General features: G+C 43.0%; 1 protein-coding gene and 1 long non-coding RNA gene across 6 annotated transcripts in view; both read right to left on the bottom strand.

Moving 5' to 3' along the window:
* Positions 1–21,845, bottom strand: part of PPHLN1 (periphilin 1) — a 98,730-nt gene that overhangs the window by 45,393 nt on the left and 31,492 nt on the right. For all 5 annotated transcript variants that reach the window (XM_056573949.1, XM_056573951.1, XM_056573948.1 and 2 more), the window contains one exon: positions 6,291–6,496. In XM_056573949.1, coding sequence (XP_056429924.1) covers positions 6,291–6,496 — 206 coding nt within the window. The remainder of the gene's footprint in view (positions 1–6,290; positions 6,497–21,845) is intronic.
* On the bottom strand, positions 7,391–12,185 carry LOC130369142 (uncharacterized). Its single transcript, XR_008892680.1, has 3 exons — positions 12,113–12,185; positions 10,206–10,315; positions 7,391–7,459 (listed from the first exon to the last, which is right to left on the bottom strand). It is a non-coding gene; the product is annotated as an uncharacterized LOC130369142 (long non-coding RNA).

Below are 21,845 nucleotides of genomic sequence, written 5' to 3'. Positions count from 1 at the left end.
TAGGTGCAAAATTGAAAGGGTTATGATTTTTAAAAAGGAAGAAAAAACTAAAGTGCAAAAACAGAAAAACAATAATCCGTCCTTAAGGGGTTAAAGAAGCCTTTTATTATTTTTTTTTAAGTACAAGAATATTCTATTTGGTATCTACTGACCTAAGAGATCTGGAAATTTGCTCTTATCAGTGGTGTGCAAGCATGCAGCTTAAACAGATTACAAGGGTGATACTGTAGCACAGCCAAGGTCTTCCATTGTAATGAGAGAATAAATGTAAATTTTCTTTATATTCTCTACATATCTGAAGTTGTGAAAAATATGAGGTTTGAGCTTATTTTTTATTAAATAGGCACTGTCAGATACAACAACTTTTGATATGTTTTAAAGCATGCAAAACCAATAGGTTTTGCAATTGCTTTCATTAGAAATTTTTTTGTATTTCATACTGAAAAAGCCAGTCAAACAACTGCCCCCCTGCCTGCTTGGACACATACTAGTCCTGCTGTGTCCATGCGTCATCACCTATGTCATGGACACACTTCCTTGATTGACAGCTGTGAATGCAGGGCTCACAGCTGGAGGAAAAATCCTCCCACTGTCAGCTTGTGTCCCGCTACTGTCAGTGAGGACAAGCTGGGAGTTGTAGTATTGTTAATGCTAGGGGAGATGTGAGCAGACAGCATACTGAGGGAGGGGGCGGAGACCTGCACCGTGAGGCCACACCTCCTCCCTTTGAGAGGAATTCAGACTAGTGAGCTAAATTAAAAGTGTAAAAAAAATAAAGGGGCTAGACACATACCGTATATACTCGAGTATAAGGCGACCCGAGTATAAGCTGAGACCCCTAATTTCAACCCAAAATCCCAGGAAAAGTTATTGACTCGAGTATAAGCCTAGGGTGGGAAATACATCATCCCCCCCTGTCATCATCCAGACCCGTCATTAACATCCTCATCATCATCACCGCCTGTCATCATCCAGACCCTCATCATCATCACCTGTCATCATCCCCCACATCCCCCCCTTCATCATCCCCTTGTCATCATCCCCACCCCCCTTCATCATCCCCTTGTCATCATCCCCACCCCCCTTCATCATCCCCTTGTCATCATCCCACCACCCCCTTCATCATCCCCTTGTCATCATCCCCACCCCCCTTCATCATCCCACACCCCCCCTTCATCATCCTCTTGTCATCATTCCCCCCTCCCCCCTTCATCATCCTCTTATCATCCGCCCTCAGTGGTCTTCAACCTGCGGACCTCCAGAGGTTTCAAAACTACAACTCCCAGCAAGCCCGGGCAGCCATCGGCTGTCCGGGCTTGCTGGGAGTTGTAGTTTTGAAACCTCCGGAGGTCCGCAGGTTGAAGACCACTGCGGCCTTCGACATCAAGGCCACGGTCAGGGGTGCCTTTATAGCGGGTGTAGTGGGCCAACGGGTAATTAGGTAAGCTATGGAGCATAAGTTGCTGCAGGAGGTGAGTGTTTTGGAGGAAGCATATATTAGAGATGCCTCTCCTGATAATGAAAGGGCGTGGGCCAAAGCTCAGCGGTCCTTGTTGGTAGATCAGAAGGATAGAGTCCAGTTGAGGTTGGCGGATAGGGCTAGTCCTTTTTGAGTTTGTGGACAAGGGCTAGTCGTCCCGCTGCCTCTATCCCTTGTATTAGGGGTGGGGATGATTCTGTGGTGTCCGACCCCAGTTGATTAATGATGTCTTTAGGGACTTATACTCTTCCTTGTATTCTGCCCCTCCAAGGCCCTGTCACAGGGGGGAAATTGTCTATTTCTTACAGGAGCTGTCCCTTCCCAAGCTAAGTTGTGCTCAGGCGGAGGCTCTGGATGCCCCCTTATGAGTTAAGGAGGTAGAGCAGGCTATTCGTGAGCTTCCCCATGGGAAAACCCCAAGTCTCGATGGGATGATTGGCGATTGGTATAGGATGAATGAGGAGCGCCTGACCCCTGTACTCCTTAAAGTATTCCATTTGATGGCTGGTGAAGAGTCTCTCCCAGATTCTATGAGGGAGGCGTTGATCGTAGTACTTCCCAAGCCGGGAAAGAACCCGTTGCTGCCTGACTCTTACAGACCTATCTCCCTTTTAAATGTTGATATTAAAATTTTGGCTGGAGTACTGGCTACTAGCCTACGTGGGGTCATGTCCTCTATCATTCATCCTGACCATACAGGTTTTATGCCGGGGAGAGCTACTGATGTGAAGCACCTCCAATTCAACATTGCAACGGTAGGGGAGGGCTTTCCTACCAAAGTAGTAGTTAGTCTAGATGTCTATAAGGCCTTTGATTCGGTGGGTTGGCCCTTTTATATGGGAGGTTCTGGGTGTGTTTGGGTTTGATCCCCCGATTCTGTGCTTGGGTTAGGTTGTTATACGATAGCCCTAGGGCCTGCATTCGCACTAACTTAGATGTTTCTGCTCCCTTCCTACTGGGTCGTGGGACAAGTCAGGGGTGCCCTCTTTCTCCATTTCTTTTTGCACTTGCGGTGGAGCCTTTGGAGGCGGACATCCGTGAAGACCCCACTATCTGTGACATACCCAAGGGGTCTACTGTAGAGAAGGTTTCCCTTTATGCGGATGATACGCTAGTGTATTTGGTGGATGCAGAAGGCTCTCTACTGTCTTTAATTGACCTACTGGAGCGGTCAATTAGGCTTATGGGTAAACTGGGCTAAATCCTCTTTAATGGGGCTTCCGGCTGGGGTGCAACTGGTTTCCCATTTTAGATATCTGGGGGTGGAAGTTACTGCTTCCCTGACAGACTATCTTACCCTGAATTTGGATCTGCTCTTATGCTCCACTGTGGAGAGGTTAACTGTCTGTTCCTCGCTCCCTCTGTCCCTAGCTGGCAGGATAAATATCTTCAAAATGATTTACCTTCCTAAATTTCTGTACCTTTTTCATTTAGCTCCTCCGATTCCCCCCAATAAATATTTTAGTATTCTATGTGGTGCTCTGGGATCCTTCTATTGGCCAGGAAAGCCTCCCAGACTTGGTCGGGCTCTTCTCCAGGCTCTCAAGCGACATGGCGGCTTGCAGCCCCTGATGTAAATAACAATTTTCTTGCCTCCCAACAGGTCTATGCAGCATGGTGGATCGACCTCGATCTGTCGAACTCTGCTACTGCCCTGGCTGAAGCGCTTATGGGTTCCTATGAAACTCTTACTAAACTCTCTCTAAAGGTACCACTCTCACTCCTCTTTTTTTCTTCCCCTGCAAACTGTAGCTAAAGTGTGATCCATGGTGTTGAGCAAGTTTCCACTGCCTCTGGTATCTCCTAGGGCACTCTAGGTGGGGATACTGGGAAGAGTGCATGAGTGAGTGTGTGTTTGTTGTACGGGGCTTCTCGGCCTTGTGGCTAAGATCAAGTGTAGCATCTGTTCTTATCAGTTACATATCGGTGGCAGGCGACGCCGGTGTGGAGCTGGTAGGGATGGGTGCTGCATGGTAGGGGGAAGGTGTACCAGGGCGTTCCGGGGCTGGTTCAGAGGAATCAGCACGACAGCTGCCCCGATGTGACCCGTTTCCTCCGGATCTCGCCATGAGGCTGAAAGGGTCTAGAGCAGAGGTACTTTAGTGCCTCGGGTAGTGGTGACCCCGAGGTGCCAAAACTCACTGGGAGTACTGGCTCACTAAGTGGAAGCACAGGCACCATGATCTCTTCACCTTGTGACACTCACAATGTCCAGGCAGTATATCTGCACACATTCACTTATTTTTTGTCACTGTGTCACTTTTTACATATTGCGTGTTCACAGTTTGCGTTTTTACATATTGCGTGTTAGGATGAGTTAGCCCTTCTGAGTGTCCCTCCTAGCGGTCTAGGGGAGGTGTGTATGGCCATCAAGTTCCTCACCTCCCTGCAAAAACCCCGGGTACTCCAGCACGTGCAGGGTACCGACCGTTATCGGCTTTGCGGGCAGATACCTTGGCTAACGCCAAGGGGTTTGCCAGGAGCATTTATGGTCCCTTAGTAGCTTTGGCGAAAAGGGACATCGAACCTGGAACCTCGCGGGTACCTTTTGGTCCGGTGGTGAAGGGTAAGGTTTGATGGGGGGCCCCTCTCCTATCGGAGAAGGGCTTGCGATAGACCGCATCATTTGTGCACGTTTTTTTTTAGTGTAACACGTTTGCACTTTTTCATGCACTCTGGGTGATTCGAGAGCACGTTCCTCGGCTCTTAGATAAATTGTTTGTTGTACGGTGCTTTCTCCGGATAGGTCTCTGAGGTGCCCTCCTTATTGCTGATGACTGATTCTATGAGTATTGCTCCCTGTCATTATGGAGGAGTCGGCCTCTGGAAATACGGAGGTTGTTAATTTTGTTTATCTTGTTGATAATGTCTGTTTATTAAAATGCAAAATTAAAATACTTAAAAAAAAACATGTCTGTTTTAGTAAATGCTTCCCATGAAATAATTTGGAATAATCTTTTTTTTTTTTTCATTCTCTGTTGTGCCATTCCCATTAAAGTGTGTCTCTATACTATCACCACTGATTGGTAAGTGTCAGACAACATTGGGACACAGCATGCCAACTTCTAACACCCAGTTGTCAATTTACTCATCAATTTTTTGAACAAATCACAAAGAAACCACACAAAGCAGAACTAGAAGATATTTCAGATATGTTATCTTATAGGAAACTATTTAACCCCTTCCCGCTACAGGACATATGCCTACGTCCTTGCAGCTGACATGTTCCTTATGCATACGTCCTGCATTCTCACCTTCCTCCGGGACGCAGAGCAGGAGATTCACAGTGGGACACAGCTGTCAATCATTGATTCTGTAGCAACTGCAGAGACAGAAACCGCACTGGTCTCTGCAGTATTAACCCTATAGATACAGTGGTCAGTACTGACCTCATCTATAGGATCGACCGGAGAGGAGGTTCCCCTTGTCCCCATCGGCAACCTCCTCTGATTGCGGGCCCCATCTTAAGTCCAGCCATAAGTTGGATCTCAGAGGAGAACTGTAAATGTAATACTGACAGTTCTTCTATGCTGTAGCATATATATATATATATATATGTAAATAGCTAAATGCCACTTTCCAAATAAAGCCTTGTATTATCACAAAAAAATACATAATAGGTATTGCAACTACAAAAAAAACTTAGACTTTTGGTCCAGGTCCAAAATATGGAATATTAATTAATTAAAAGGTAGCATGTATCACAAAAATGGTACCAATAAAAAGTACAGCTTGTCCTGCCCCAAAAAAAAGCCCTCACACAATGGGGTCGGACAATGGAGTAAAACACAGCAACACACAAAAAGGGGGAGGGGGAGCGCTAAATAAATTGGGTATCACCATAATTGGACTGACCCACAGAATAAAGACAGTGAACATCATAACAAATATTTTAAAAAGTGCCAGAAATTTTCCAATTTTTCACAACATTTTTGAGTTTTTCACAAAAACGCTGTATGTGTCAACAAAAATTTTCAAATAATATAAAGTACAATAGGTCATGAAAAAACAATCTCAGAATCGCTTCGCTCAGTAAAAGCATTCTAAAGTTATTTTCACTTAAAAATGGGGCTTGGTAATTAAGGGTCTATTCACATGTACAGTATTCTGTGCAGATTTGATGCGCAGGATTTCAAGCTGTGTTCAGTCATTCAGTTTACATTGAAATCTGCAGCAGAAAATCCTGCGCATCAAATCTGCACAGAATACTGTACGTGTGAATAGACAAAGGGGAATTCCATGAAAAAAACTTTATTTTTATTTTTTTATATCAACTGGCTCCAGAAAGTAAAACTGATTTGTAAGTTACTTCGATTAAAAAATCTTAATCCTTTCAGTACTAATTAACTGCTGAAGTTGAGTTGTTCTTTTCTGTCTGACCACAGTGATCTCTGCTGACACCTCTGTCTGTTTCAGGAACTGTCCAGAGTAGCAGCAAAACCCCATAGCAAACCTCTCTTGCTCTGTACATTTCCTGAGACAGACAGAGGTGTCAGCAGAGAGCACTGTTGTCAGACAGAAAAGAACAACTCAACTTCAGCAGCTGATAAGTACTGGTAGTATTAAGATGTTTAATAGATTTCATTTACAAATCTGTTTAACTTTCTAGATCAAGTGGATATAAAAAAAAAAAAAGTTTTTTCATGTTACCCTAAGTACCCCTTAGGGTACTTTCACATGTACACAGATTTGATGCGCAGGATCCTGTACGTGTGATCGTACCCTTAAGGTAAAAACTGGCTGCATCCCTAAGGGTCTAATAAAACAGGCATGTCAACAGAGATAAGCAGTATAAAAACAAAAGTCATACTTCTGTGTTGATGGGAGGGAAATGTTTTTCTCCGTTCTGGAGAATAACTTCTGCTACTGACACTGGAGCCAGATCTGCTGTGTGGAGAATCTTTTCGAGTAATTGGAGATTCCCGGAAATATGGAGACTCTCTTCTGTGTGGTGAGCGATCCCGCATATAGACAGGGGGATAGATGGGTTTTCTTCTGAAGGTTTCTCTGCTTTCTCTATAGCAATAAAAAAAAAAAAGAAAACACAACAACTATAATAATAATAAATGTTTTGTATATGCAACAGGGACAAAGTTGTAAAAGAAAACATTTAGCAATTGTATTAATTTCATTTTAAATTCATATTAAAGTTTTCTTTCATTCTTAACATAAAACATAAACTAAGAATGAAGATATTGAGCCCATTTATGTAGATGGGTAAGTTATGCTTTCTAAGGAAAAGCGCGACTTCCCAGGTGCTAAGCATCACTGCAAGGAAACTGCCAGTAATAAATAAACAAAAACATCCTATCTGCCAGTACAAACCATGAAAGGACTAAAATGGCAGATGGTAAGGTTGCTTGTACAGGAAGTGTACAAAAAGTTTTCCTACCATTAATCACCAACCAAGTATGCAATTTAACTTATTTCTATGACATGAGAGTTTGTGCTTTTTTGTTGGATATCACAAAAATGTAAGGAGTATGTAGAGAAACACAAATAAATGCAAGCAGAAAAATGTTATTTGTTGAAAAGTATCAACCGACAGGTAAAACAACAAAAAAACAACAACCACCTGGCACCAATGGAATTTTGCTGTTACAAACAGCCATTAACAACAACAATCATTACACGCACAGTAAACATAAAAACATACTACCAAACATAAAGCCCGACCAAACAAGAGAAGCACTTCTCATATGAATTCTTCGGATTACATATAATGTGACAAGTAGTGTAAGAGTAGCAACTGGTAACTGAACATCCATTGTCTTATCATTTAAGACAAGGTATGTGGATAATTTCTACCAGGACGTGTGACCTTTATAGTGTTTAACAATTGCCGGGCTAATAATGAACAACATCTAAAAATAAACGCACCTGTTAATGGCTCCATGTAATATTCACAGTACAAAGGAGAAAGAAAACATTGGGCACTGAGCATGGGACAGGTGGTTCTCTCAGTGTGGTCATTGGATTCTGTACAGACAATGAGTATACTTTTAATGGAGGTCAAAAAAAAAACCACAAAACAAAAACACAGTAATGAATAAACGTCATCCTGAGCACCATACTTAAAGGGGTTGTGTCACAAAAGAAAGCCCTTTGTAAATGGGAGTCAGTCTGGTTATCTCCACAGGTGTGATTATCCTTCATTGCATTTGGCCATATATTTTCCATGTCACAAACGCTACAAAAGAAATGTAGTATCACATAGCCATAGATAGGCTAGGGCTGACAGAGCAAGAGAAACTCTTGTGCTCCCAACCGGGTATCTGTATACAGGTGTCAAGTGTAAAAGTAAGTATGTCCATCTAAGTGGTTTCATGTGTTTAAATAACTAAAGGTGAAGGTGTTCAAAAATATTTAGCAATAGTAATGTATTTGAGACACCATTATATCTACTTTACATACAGAAACCTCTTGAAAAGACTAGCTTTTGGGGAACACTACCCCTTAAGCCAAACTGGACAACTTTATGAGGATCGCATGTCTAGAAGACCATTTTTCAATGCAATTCTTGGTGGTATTTACATATGTGGTGCCCCATGCACAACACAAACAAGTGAGTGCATTTCTTCTCACCCCTGTATTTGGGACTTTTTCAGACTTCCTATACAACATTTAGATGTGTTGAGCCATTGTTTTTCCAGCACATCCCACAGATGCCTTATTGGATTGAGATGTGGGAAATGTAAAAGCTAAAGTCAACACCTTGAAGTCAACCTTCTTCCTCAAACTATTCTTGAACAATTTTTGCAATGTGGCAGTGCATATTATCCTGTTGAGAGAGTCCACTAAACATTAGGGAGTTCTGTTGCAATAAAGGGGCGTACTTGGTCTGTAACAATGTTGAGTTTTCTCAGAGCATCAAACTACCTGCACTGGCTTGCATTCTTCCTATAGTTCCGCACATCCACCATGCCTTCCACATAATATAACACATGATTTTTCAGACAATGTAAACTTTTTCCATTGCTTTTTGGCCCGGTTCTGATGCTCACGTGCACACTTAGAGTACTTTCGATGGTGGAAAAGAGTCAGCATAGGCGCTCTGATGGTCTGTAGTAGAGATGAGCGAACTTACAGTAAATTCGATTCGATGACTTTTCCTGCGTAATTTAGTTCAGCCTTCAGGTGCTCCGGTGGGCTGGAAAAGGTGGATACATTCCTAGGAAAGAGTCTCTTAGGACTGTATCCACCTTTTCCAGCCCACCGGAGCAACGGAAAGCTGAACTAATTTATGCAGGAAAAGTTATCAACTGCCGAGCCGAGAAGTTCGTGACGAATCAAATTTACTGTAAGTTCGCTCATCTCTAGTCTGTAACTAAGCAGCATTGTGTATTTTGACAATTTTCTATCAGACAGAATTAACTTTAACCCCTTACCGACCCATGGCATACATGTACGCCATGGGTCGGGTGGGCTGACATGACGGGGTGCCCACATCATGAACGGGAGATGTCCACTGCTATCAGCAGCTGACATCTGCCGGTAATGACGGATATCAGAGATCGCTCCGATGTCCGTCATTTAACTGTTTAAACTGTAAAACTGTTTAACCATTAAATGCCGCTAATCCCTGGTGTCTAGTGGTCCCATAGCCCACAGCGGGACGGGGGGATGGGCTATGGGTCGGTAGGGAAGCCCGAGGCCTTACCTGGTCCTCGGAGTCTTCCCTGGATCAGTGATTGCTTAGGGCTGCCAAAGGGAGCCTTAATCGAGCAATCGAGCACAGATTTCATGGATCAATGTAATGCAATAGCATTACATCGATCTATGTAAGCCAACTGATGATTGCTTATGATAGGCCCCTAGGGGAGCCAAAAAGAGTGTATAATTTTTTTTTTTTGTTTTTTTATATATAAATAAAATCCCTCCCCTAATAAAAATTCATATCCCCCCCTTTCCCATTTTTTAATAATCCCCCCCCCTGATCCTGCACGGTGAACGGCGTAAACGCAAATAAAATTCCAAACCCCAAAATTGTTGATTTTTTGTTAAAATACATCCCCCAAATTTTTTTTTTTATTAAAAGTGATCAAAAAGCCAGAACTACACAAAAGTGGTACCGTTAAACATACTTATTTTGTACAAAAAGTTTGAGATTTTTTAAGCGGTACAATAATAGAAAAGTATGTAACCATGAATAAAGAAAACATGTAATTTTTCCGTAAAGTGTACGGAGTGAAAATGAAACCCTCCAAAATTTGCAAAATTGTGGTTTTCATTTGAATTATCTCCCTAAAAAAATTTTGGGGGGGTTTGTCGTACATTTTATGGAAAAATGAGGTGTCATTACAAAGTACAAATGGTCATGCAAACAACAAGCACTTATATGGGTGAGTAGATGGAAATATTAAAAAGTTATGGATTTTAGAAGGAGAGGAGAAAAAAAATAAAAACGCAAAAATAAAATTGGCCTGGTCCTTAAGGTGAAAATGGGCTTGGTCCTTAAGGGGTTAAACCAGTTAGTGAAAATAAGAAAAATAACGCAATAATAAAAATCACAAGTATGTGTCTTTTTCACTCTCATTTAGGCTGGTGATAAGCCATTAGCACAACGGTGTCACTTCCACAAGTAGAATACAACCAAACATTAATAAATGGTGCAGTGTTAGTGGAGAAGTCCTCTCCATGGTATGTGGTCAGCAGCTGTGGGGTCTGTTCAATTCACACGTGCAAGAAACAGAAAAGAAAAACATCCAAGGATAAGATACCTTACCTAGGTATGGAGTCTGTTCTCTGTGATAAGGCTGCCTACAAGGAAGAGAGCCAGTGTTCTGCACCACAACATAATACTACTAATAGCCATTACTCAGTTACACTGAGATCCTAAGGAATAGATGACAATATTAAATGTCAGGGTCAGAATGACCTATGCAGTAATCTTACATGTTCTAGCAGGATGATATCCATTACTAGGGCTGCACGATATGGGAAAAATGTGCGATTTTGGGCCTAAATATTGCTATTGCGATGCGATATAATAATAAAAAAAAAAAAAAAAAATGGTGAAATCCCCCCATTTCATGTCCACTCGCCTCCATTTCACATCTACCTACCCATTTTATGGCCACAGCCTATTTCACATTCTCCTCCAGTCACATCCCCCCCCTCTGTCACATTCTCCTCCCCCTTGTCACACCCCCCCCCCCCTTCTGTCACATTCTTGTACTGCAGCAATACACTGGGATTCCTGGGCGGATTTCAAATCTTCCGCGGTATTCCTGCAGTACAAGACCTTTCCCCATCACCCAATCACTGGCTTGACACGTGACACCACTGCGGCCAGTGATTGGCTGAAAAGGGAAAGGTCCTACTGTACTAAGAGAGGAAACTCTGTAGCGCACATAGACGAATCTGCAGGGACCGGGATATGTGAGCATAAGGTTTTTTTTTTTTTTCATTTTTCTCCCTGCGCCCTTAGCTCAGTGTTTTTCTGGCACGGTGCCTCCAGCTGTTGTGAAACTACTACTCCCAGCATGCCCGGACAGCCTTTGCCGGTCCGGGCATGCTAAGAGTTGTAGTTTTGCAACAACTGGCGGCACACTGGTTGGGAAACACTGACTTTTAGTATTTAAATTAGTTTTTACCTGCTCTGGCCGCCCCCCCGCCACGGGAGCCAGCCAGAGCAGATAATCGCATGTTTTCCCGGGGGGACGTATTGCCATATCGCAAAATGGAAAAACCGCGATTCGATTGCTTTTGTGATATATCGTGCAGCCCTATTCATTACTACCGTATATACTCGAGTATAAGCCGAGTTTTTCAGCACGATTTTTCGTGCTGAAAACACCCCCCTCTGCTTATACTCGAGTGAACTCTCCACCCTCAGTGGTCTTCAACCTGCGGACCTCCAGATGTTTCAAAACTACAACTCCCAGCAAGCCCGGACAGCCGATGGCTGTCTGGGCTTGCTGGGAGTTGTAGTTTTGAAACATCTGGAGGTACACAGGCTGAAGACCACTGTGGCCTTCGACATGATCCAGGGGATAATGACAAAGGGGGGATGGGATAATGACAAGGGTATGATGAAGGGGGTGTGTGGGATGATAAGGGGATGATGAAGGGGGGGTGTGGGATAAGGGGATGATGAAGGGGGGGTGGGATAATGACAAGGGGATGATGAAGGGGGTGTGTGGGATGATAAGGGGATGATGAAGGGGGGGTGTGGGATAAGGGGATGATGAAGGGGGGGTGGGATAATGACAAGGGGATGATGAAGGGGGGGTGTGGGATGATAAGGGGATGATGACAGGCGGTGATGATGAAGGGGGTGGGATGATGACAGGGGGGGATGATGACAGGCGGTGATGATGAAGGGGGGATGATGACAGGGTGATGATGATGAGGGTGTTAATGACGGGGTTCTGGATGATGACAGGGGGGGGGGGAATGATGTATTTCCCACCCTAGGCTTATAGTCGAGTCAATAACTTTTCCTGGGTTCTTGGGGTGAAATTAGGGGCCTCGGCTTATACCCGAGTATATATGGTATTTTAAGAAAGAATTTTAAAAAAATTAAATATAATCATATGGCAAGCATCCATCATGTTTTAGACAGCCAATGGGACACAGGCTACATAGAGAATTTTCTTAAAGGAGTCCTCTGCTTTGAACGAACCATACTTGTAAGAAAGGTTTCTTGACAACAGACAGATCATAAAGGCTCTCTCTGCTAGGGCTCCAGCTTTAACCTGTAGGGAAACCTGACAATAAGTGTACAAATTCCTTCCAGTACAACCACGGGGAAAACTAAACTTTACATATTACCCATTCAAATTCAATAGGCTGCCTGTGTGAGGCAGGACAGGCGATGCTTTTTACAACTGCTCTTCACTCACTGGCACCACAGTTCATGGTATTCAGTCCGGCAACAAAAACTTATACTGTTCAAAAATGAGCCGACCGGAGTGACCAGCTGTCTGGCTCATTAACATGAATGGGGTAAGGCACGGGTCCAGTGAGGATACAGCCGCAGCCAGTTTTCAAATTCTCCCGCTGGACTAGATTTTTATACCCAAAAGTGTCCTAATGGTCATATCTGCAGGTAGGGAGGTAGCTTCAAATTCATCTGTGCCTTTGTCAAAATCTACCCAGGACAATCCAGTGCCTATTTCTTGCCTTTTCGATTATGAAGAGGTTCCTTTCCTGAGACTATAATGTGCAACTATATAAGGTCCTCTTGCTCACCCATATGTGCCTGTTGTGATATTTCTCCATTCATCTCCAACACTACTGCAGGATGACACACTTGGAGTATGACCAAGTGATATATAGGATCACTTTAAGTGGCAGCCTGCAGGGTCGCCCTCTTTAGGGCGAGTGCTTCCACTAAGGGTGAGCACAAGGGCCTTATAGGGACAGTATTGCAATTGCACTTCATAGTCAAACTTATGGGGGAGATTTTATCAAAACCTGTGTAGAGGAAGAGTGGTGTAGTTGCCCATAGCAACAAGATTACTTCTTCCATTTCTTAAAAAGGTCTCCGAAAAATGAAAGACGCAATCTGATGGCTTGCTATGGACAACTGCACTACTTTTCCTCAACATTGGTTTTCATAAATCTCCTTATGTCTTTAGTAATTGTTAAAGGTTACGTTTTTGAGATCCTTTCATTTGTCTGCGATAGTCTCAATATTACATATATTCCTGCCTGTGAGCAATAGTTTTGCGTTCTGAAATCCAATAAATGTTATCATACAGCGAGTGGAACTATAAGGCCCATTTTACCATACTAAGCACTTCATTTTTAATTGGGCCAATCAGATATATAAAAAGTAATGTAGGTATATAGGTGTAACACCACTGGGTTGTGCCATGCTACTAATTGCCCACACCTATTTTCTGGGTATACTATAGCTTACGAGTCATAAGAACTGCAGTAACGTAATAGGCAATCATTATCCAGTTAATTCGGTAAAGGCATATATAATATGCACCTGGTAAGGGTGACCCTCAGGCGAACTCTGAACAGGCTGCAAACAAAGCTCACTTCATGTCAATTGCCCTAACAAAGTTTTATTACCAAGAGAATGTTTATAGTATGTAAACTGGGGACACTGTGTGCTACGTGGATGGGGTCTCTTCCATTGTGCTGCCTTTATGATGCCAGCCATGAACAATGTTCAAGCAAACACAAGTCAATGTTTGAGGTAAAGTCTACAGTACCATATAGGAGTGGAAAAGAGAGGACATCGTTTATTGCCATATACCTCCAATTATGGGTCAGGAGTCTCCAGACGGATTGGTTAGTAAAATGTCCCCAAAGGACAGAACACAAAGCCAGCATAACTTACAAGAACATGATTTCTCATTAGTCCTAAATGTAGCCTAAACCGATGTTCTTGAGGGTGCTAGAATCTTACTTGATGCCAAGTCAGTATGGACTTTAGTCAGTGGAAGTAGTCAGTGTGGATCGTTCGCTGTTGCAAAACTACAACTCCCAGCATGCCCAGACAGCCAATGGCTGTCTGGGCATGCTGGGAGTTGTAGTTTTGCAACATCTAGAGATCCACACTTTGGAGACCACTGTTAGAGATAAAAATAGGTTGGATGGTTTAGACCAGGGGTCGGCAATTCCTGGCACGTTTGCCATGAGTGGCACGCGGGATGCTTTTAAGTGGCAAGTGGGGCTGGCTCCAGGCGACCTGTGACCTCTACCCGCACGCAGTGCAGGTACCGATTTTTTTAAAGTGATGATGGGGGTGTGTGCAAGTGATGGGGGTGCAAGTGATAGGGGGGTGCAAGTGACGGGGGAAGGGGGGTGCAGGTGATGGGGATTGGAGGGTGCAGGTGACTGAGGGGGAGTTCAGGTGACAGGGAGGGTTGGGGCAGGGGTGAGGGCGCAGGTGAAAGAGGGAGGGGGATGATGATTTGGATGTAAAGGAGCACTGGATACTTCCTTACCTGGCTTCCTACACAATTACCTGCCTGGCTACTTCCCTACCTGGCTACCTACATTATTAATTTCCTGGCTACATACCGACCTACTTAGTCACCAGGCTACCTACCTACATAGCAACCTTATTACCCAACTACCTACCCAGGTACCTACCTACATACATAGCTACCCATTTACGTACCTATGAACTTCCCTCCATATCTACTACATAGCTACCTACCTACCAACTTATATCCAAGGAAAATCGTAGGTCACCAAAGTATTAAGTGCAGAATTAATTGCAGTTTATTCCATTTCAAACAGTGTTACAGAGCAGGCTACGTTTCATCGCCTCTCATGCTTGACAAAGGGTAAGACAGGTCGCTGAAATGTAGCGTGCTCTGTAACACTCTTTGGAATGGAATAAACTTTACCGAATTCTGCACTTCTGGGGGGAGTGCACTGGAAAAATGCAGAAACTAAGAGGTTTGTCCTGCAGATGCTGCAGTGAAGAAGTCGTCATGGTGGTCTGAGCCAGACAGAGAACAGAAGGAAAGAGGGCGACACTGACTGTAAAAGACTGGGGTCTGTTTTATGTAGGGGGGGGGAGGGGGTCTGTAGCATGGTGCAGACTGATTCTGGGGTCTGTATTATGGTGAGGTCTGATTCTGGGGTCTATGTTATGGTGTGGACTGACTCTGGGGTCTGTATTATGGCGGGTGGTGATTCTGGGGTCTGTATTATGGTTCGGACTGATTCTGGGGTCTGTATTATGGTGTGGACTAATTCTGGGGTCTGTATTAGGTGCGGACTGATTCTGGGGTCTGTATTATGGTGGGTGGTGATTCTGGGGTCTGTACTGTGGTGGGGACTGATTCTGGGGTCTGTATTATGGTGGAGTCTGATTCTGGGGTCTGTGTTCTGGTAGGTGGTGATTCTGGGGTCTGTATTATGGTGGGGTCTGGTTCTGGGGTCTGTATTTTGGTGGGGACTGATTCTGGGGTCCGTATTATGGAGGGAACCGATTCTGGGGTCCGTATTATGGAGGGAACCGATTCTGGGGTCTGTATTATGGTGGGGTCTGGTTCTGGGGTCTGTATTGTGGTGGGTGGTGATTCTGGGGTCTGTATTATGGTGGGGTCCGATTCTAGGGTCTGTATTATGGTGGGGTCTGATTCTCGGGTTTGTATTATGGTAGGTGGTGATTCTGGGGTCTGTATTATGTAGGGGTCTAATTCTGCGGTCTGTATTATAGTGGGTGGTGATTCTGCGGTCTGTATTATGGTGGGTGGTGATTCTGGGGTCTGTATTATGATGGGTGGTGATTATGGGATCTGTATTATGGTGGGTGGTGATTCTGCGGTCTGTATTATAGTGGGGTGTGATTCTGCGGTCTGTATTATGGTGGGGTCTGATTCTGGGGTATGTATTATGTAGGGCAGTTATACTGGGGTCTGATTCTAGGGTCTGTATTATGGTGGGGTCTGATTCTTGGGTTTGTATTATGGTAGGTGGGGATTCTGGGGTCTTTATTATGTAGGGGTCCAATTCTGCGGTCTGTATTATAGTGGGTGGTGATTCTGCGGTCTGTATTATGGTGGGTGGTGATTCTGGGGTCTGTATTATGGTAGGTGGTGATTCTGAGGTCTGTATTATGGTGGGTGGTGATTCTGGGGTCTGTATTATGGTGGGTGGTGATTCTGGGGTCTGTATTATGGTGGGTGGTGATTCTGCAGTCTGTATTATGGTGGGGTCTGATTCTGCGGTCTGTATTATGGTGGGGTCTGATTCTGTGCTCTGTATTATGGTGGGGTCTGATCTTGGGGTCTGCATTATGTTGGGTGGTGATTCTGGGGTCTGCATTATGATGGGTGGTGATTCTGGAGTCTGTATTATGGTGGGTGGTGAATCTGGGGTCTGTATTATGGTGCAGACTGATTCTGGGGTCTGCATTGTTGTGGACTGATTCTGGGGTCTGTATTATACAGGTCTGAGTTAAAATGGTTGTTCTCACTGTAAGGTCCTTACAGTGAGAACAATATACTGTATAGGGACAATTCTGGAAAAAAAAAAACGCCATGTGACAAACCCCACCCACAGCAAGCCACACCGACAACAAGCCACACCCATATTGCCGGAACACCAAGCTACTTTGAAAAAATATGGGCACAGCACTACCAAAAGGTTGTCTACCCCTGGTTTAGACCGTAGCAGTGGTACTTGGCAGAGACTCATCTTCATTCCCATAGAAACAACATGCTAGTTCAGACGTGGGGGTATTTCACATGTGCCATATTGATACCGTTTTTGAAGCCAAAAAAGAAGTAGGTTCCTCTCTCTACTAACCACTCCTTGCTTTGACTTCAAAAACTGCATCCAGAAAATGTACATGTAAAAGCATTCTAAATGCTAGAATCAGACAGAAGTGTTTTGTCCAAAAACATCACAGTTAATGCATGGTGGTTTTTATGGGCCAAAAACACTGCAGCCAAATGTGAGCTGGGAGTTAATAGGTTAATATGAAGCATCATACCTACATGTTTTTTTTTTTTTTTTGCTTAGTAACAGTTTAAAATCTCAGCACACTGTTTTTTTCCAGGAAATTGTGGTGTTTTTCCTCCTATGGACCTTCAAAGAAATGATGAGATGACTTGTAATGAGAAAAATCCAAATAAAAGTTGAGTACCAAAGGGAACATAGCAAGTTAGTTGACATCGTTTTTTTTGAATGAATATCTGTTTGGGCTTGGACCCTAAAGAGCAGCAAACCAATCCAAGCCAAAAAATGCATAATGTTTGAAAAATGATCTGAACATAGTGAGCTGACTAAGCCTTAGGCATTTAAAGGGTTACTCCACCCCTAGACAGCTTATCCCCTATCCAAAGGATAGGGCATAAGAGGTCTGATCTCCCCGTTCTACCCAGAGTTCGTTTAGAACGTCTGGTGCAGTGCCGGAGGCTCATGAAGTCACGTCCACGGCCCCTCAATGCAAGTCTATTTAAAAATAAAAACATAACTCTCACGGACAAATCATCTTCTGACCATAGATGTAATGATGGTTAACAATTGGACACATATGTCTACTCTATTCTAATAATTCAATGAACATTGTCTTGGCCATTGTAGGTTAGCAAAAAAAATATCCTCTGAATGACAATCTAAGTTCTGTTTCCTACATCTCCCTAAGAATGAACATATTTGTCCTTCTTATGAAAGTGGGAGAGGTGATGTTGCAAGGATGAGTGGTTTTCCATTACTTCTCCCTGACTATGTGTTGCTGAAGATTACACTTTTAATTGACTTTATTCTTATCTAGAGAAGATCTTACAGAGCCGAATCCCTACTTAACTAATCAGTAGTTACATGGCTTTGTAAGATGCCTAGAGAGATAAGAAAGGTGACTGCTGGCTTTGATAATTTCTTGGTGTAGTGCTGACTCAGTATAAGCAGGGTCCTCTCTTCCAGGTCTTCCATGTTGCATAAGACTTTACAGACTTCAGGAGAACATGTGGAACAGCATTTCTAGCATGCTTGAAACTCTCACTTCATGGGTAAGAAAACTATGGCTTTTCTATGGTAGTTTACAGACAAGGGCCTGTCTGCAAATGATTTAAGAAGTTTTCATATAGAGCAGAATCCTTTACACTATCTACACTGCAGATAATATGAGCTTGACCACTTCCACATACATTGTGAACTGGATAAAGCTCAGATAAAGACGAACAGGAGACAGTGAGACATAGACTAGCCAGCCACAGACTGTAGACAGCTGGTAGAGGAATGACCAGTTAGCCAAAAGCAACAACTATGCACATAACAGGATAGTACTGGTGATATCCTGTCCCAATAGTTTGTCACTTTGGCAAAGGGTTTAAAGAGACAACACACATGTGTAAAGAACAAAATCCAGCACTCTAAATACTCCACAAATCCGGTAAAGTGTTAAATCTTTACTGTAATAGAGCTAAAAAAAAAAAAAAAAACACGCAAGGCTGGGTTCACACCACGTTTTTGCAAAACAGTTCCTGTATACGTTTTCAATGTGAAAACCGTATGGAACTCCATTGAAAACCGTATGCCAAACAATGCATCCAGTTGTGTCCGTTTTGCATCTTGCGCGGTTTTGGCCGTTTTTTTCCCCGTAACCCCAACCATGGTTTTTGATAAGGGTGAAAAACCGTATTGAAACCGAATACTTCTATTTCACATGGGATTCAATGGCAACCATACATAACTGTATGTGCATACGGTTTCATCCGGTTTGCACCATTCGTTTTTTTACTTGCACATGCGCAGTATACATTTTTTCCTAAAAACGGATGCAACCGGACATCATTTTTCAAACCGTATACGGGTTACGATTTGTACTCACGTTTTGATACAGTTTATTCCGGTTTTGAGGAATCCGTTTTTCATCAAAAACCTGATACAGAAACTGTATTGCTAAAACATGGTGTGAACCCAGCCTTAGCAATGCATGGTGTGTGAATTGCTATATTACTGAAGTTACTTTTATACAGAATTTAATACAGTAAAGATTTAAAACAACCTGATTTGTGATGTCCTAAAGGGCTGGACTTTGGTCTATATCTGTGGATGTCTAACGCCCTTAAGAAAGGAACCTACATAGAGGTAGAGTAAGCTGACTTTTCATTATGTAATGCATTTACACACAGTTATAGATACATCAAGCTGAGCTTTCTGTTTTGTTAACTCAGAAGTATTTTTAAGTGGAATCTAAGTTACAACGATAAGCACTAAACACACCCAAACTCTGTAGTGACCTTAGGGTTTAAAGGGTACCTGTAAAGTTGAACTTTCGTCTGTCATCATATCAGCATGGAGACACAGCTATGCTGAGCTGTTAGGTTGCCAAAGTAATAATTCAATGTCAAGTGGGGCTGCAAAAATTTGTTGATATCTATAAAAATTAATAATGGAAATCATTGTCGACAATTTCCATTATCAATTCATCGGTTGTTAGGGGGCGTGGCCTCTATCATTCAGGACGTGTGGCTTCCCTTCGCCTGGAGTACAGTCCAGGTGCTGGCACCTCCTCCTTGTCTTCGGCACCCCTACGGTCTTGACATCATGGGAGCTGAGCCCCCTTGTCTGGCCAGAAGCTCAGTTCTCCATTCTGTGCAGTGACAGATCTTTCTGGTGCAGGGAGGACAACTAAGGTCTGCAAACTGTTCCTTCTCCCCTGCAGCAAGGCTCATAGGCTAACCCTTAAGGTGCTGTTCCCTCTTTTTTGCCCCCGTTAACCCTTCAGTTGCTGTCCCTACACTCTTACCCTCTGTTAACACTTCAAGTGCTGTCCCATCTTCTCCCCGTTAACTCTTCACAATGCGGTCCTCGCTTCCTTCTGTCAATCCTTCCTTGGTTCTCTAATCCTGTTTTTTTATTCTGATTTATTGAACCAACAATCGCCCATCTAATCGATTTTACAAATAATCGTTTGTTGCAGCACTAATACTCAGAAAGTTTTGTTCACAGGCCCATTTCTTTTTAACCTCACGAAGAAAAAAAACAGTTCCCAGTGCTCAGGTTCTGTTGTCACAGTCTTAAAAGTAGTAGAGGTGCACAACCATACCCAGCAATTCAATCCAGTAAGTCCATCATTCATATCAAGAAGACAGATCTGCAGCACTCTGATATAGACATATCTGCTAGCCTAATAAAACAACAAAACCTTTAACTCGACTAATAGGGGTTATCCGCCACTAGACATCTTTTCCCCTATCCAAAGGAGAGGGAATAAGAAGGATAATGGGGGGGCGCCACAGTTGTGACGACCCCCCCCCCCCCCCTCCATTCATGTCTATCGAAGAGAGCTTGACAGCGGGGGCGTGAATGGGCTCAGACACCCCACACGATCAGAAATCTTATCCCCTATCCTTTAAGTCTTCATTGACAGTCTGCTTCCCAAACCGTGTCGGACAGCCAGACAGGAGGTCACATTCTTTAGCCAATTACTGCCTGCAGCAGTGTCCCGCCTCATTCACTAATTTGTGAATGGCACCAGCCATAGAAGGGGCATCCTGATACCGGAGGAGTAGCCCTTTAAAAAGTTCACGTAATAGTACACTGAGAATTATTGTTTAACCTGACCACCCTTCTTTTACCTGCATCTCTCCACTCCAATCTAAAGAATGGCCAGGAGTTCAACTTTACAGGTACCCTTTAACAGTGCCCACATAACATCATATGTAAAAAAAAAAACAAACAAACAAACAAAAAAAACACTAATCAAATCTCCCATTGAAATCCTTTTTTTTTAACAAGGAATCTTTAGTCTTTAGCCAGCATGTTCAGCGGCCATTGCTAATTATAAGGATCTCATGTCCTCTCCTCAAATGGGTTTATAATGTGGTTTATTTGTGTAAAACAGATACAAACAGCAGGAACAACTGATAAGATAATGGTTTTATTAAATCCCAGCTATCTGAATTTGTGTTGAGAAGGGGTTAAAATAACATTATCACATGCCACTAACCAGTCAGAGGGGCTGCAATTACAAGGCAAAATAGAAAAACATGTACACGATGCTCAATCACCGAGAAGATCCAGTGTCCCCCACTAAGTGCTAGGATGGCATTCCAGTGTATTGAGAACATGGCACCAATAACTGGCCTCTGCTATATGTCCTCAATGAATATTAGAGTACAGTATTTCTGTCCCCTGCATGTAAATATTTTTTTTTAAAGATGACCAAAAAAAATGAAATATTATTGTTTTTTGGGCACTACACATGTTATCTGTGCACTATAAATAACATACCGGTAACTATTACACTGTAGGTCATTACGAGTATGGCGATAACCTTTATTTACATAAGTATTTAATGTGTAGCTGCAATCACACAGCTTTAGCATAGATTTATTTACTGACTTTTTTTTTCTTAAATAATGGCATTCACCATGTGTTCAGTTAAACATAGCAAGATAGCAATAATGAATACATTTTCTTTCCATTTTTTACTATAACACAAGACTTTTCTTTATTTATCGCTAGGATTTTCTTTTTTAATTATTCTACAATCTTAATTGAAAAAAATAGGCATCCAGACCATGTCCTGTGGTATCAAGATGCCAGTGGCCGATCCTTTAAAGAGGTACTCCGCTGCTCAGCTTTTGGAACAAACAAGTCTACGGGTCTACAAGTCTACTTCTTCAGCAATGTGCTACAGTAACTCTTCGGTTGGACTGGGCCAGAGGGACTAACCTCTACTGTGCACCATTGCATACTGGGAACACCCCAAAAGACCTGCCATTTGGAGATACCCTGGCTGTCTTGTCATCACAATATGGCCATTGTATACGTATATCAGTTCCTTACATTTGCCCATTTTTGAAAATGTAGCAGCGTATGGTGAATGTTTTACTACTATCACATGTACTGTGAACAAACAGCTTTGCACATTTGCATACATCAATAGTAAATCAAAGTAAAGTCAAGTTGAGATGTAGCCAAGACAAAG

Source organism: Hyla sarda, chromosome 4 (genome assembly GCF_029499605.1).
Source record: "Hyla sarda isolate aHylSar1 chromosome 4, aHylSar1.hap1, whole genome shotgun sequence".
Taxonomy (NCBI): Eukaryota; Metazoa; Chordata; class Amphibia; order Anura; family Hylidae; genus Hyla; species Hyla sarda.
Note: the sequence above shows the minus strand (reverse complement) of the source record. Positions and strands in the feature narration are given on the sequence as shown.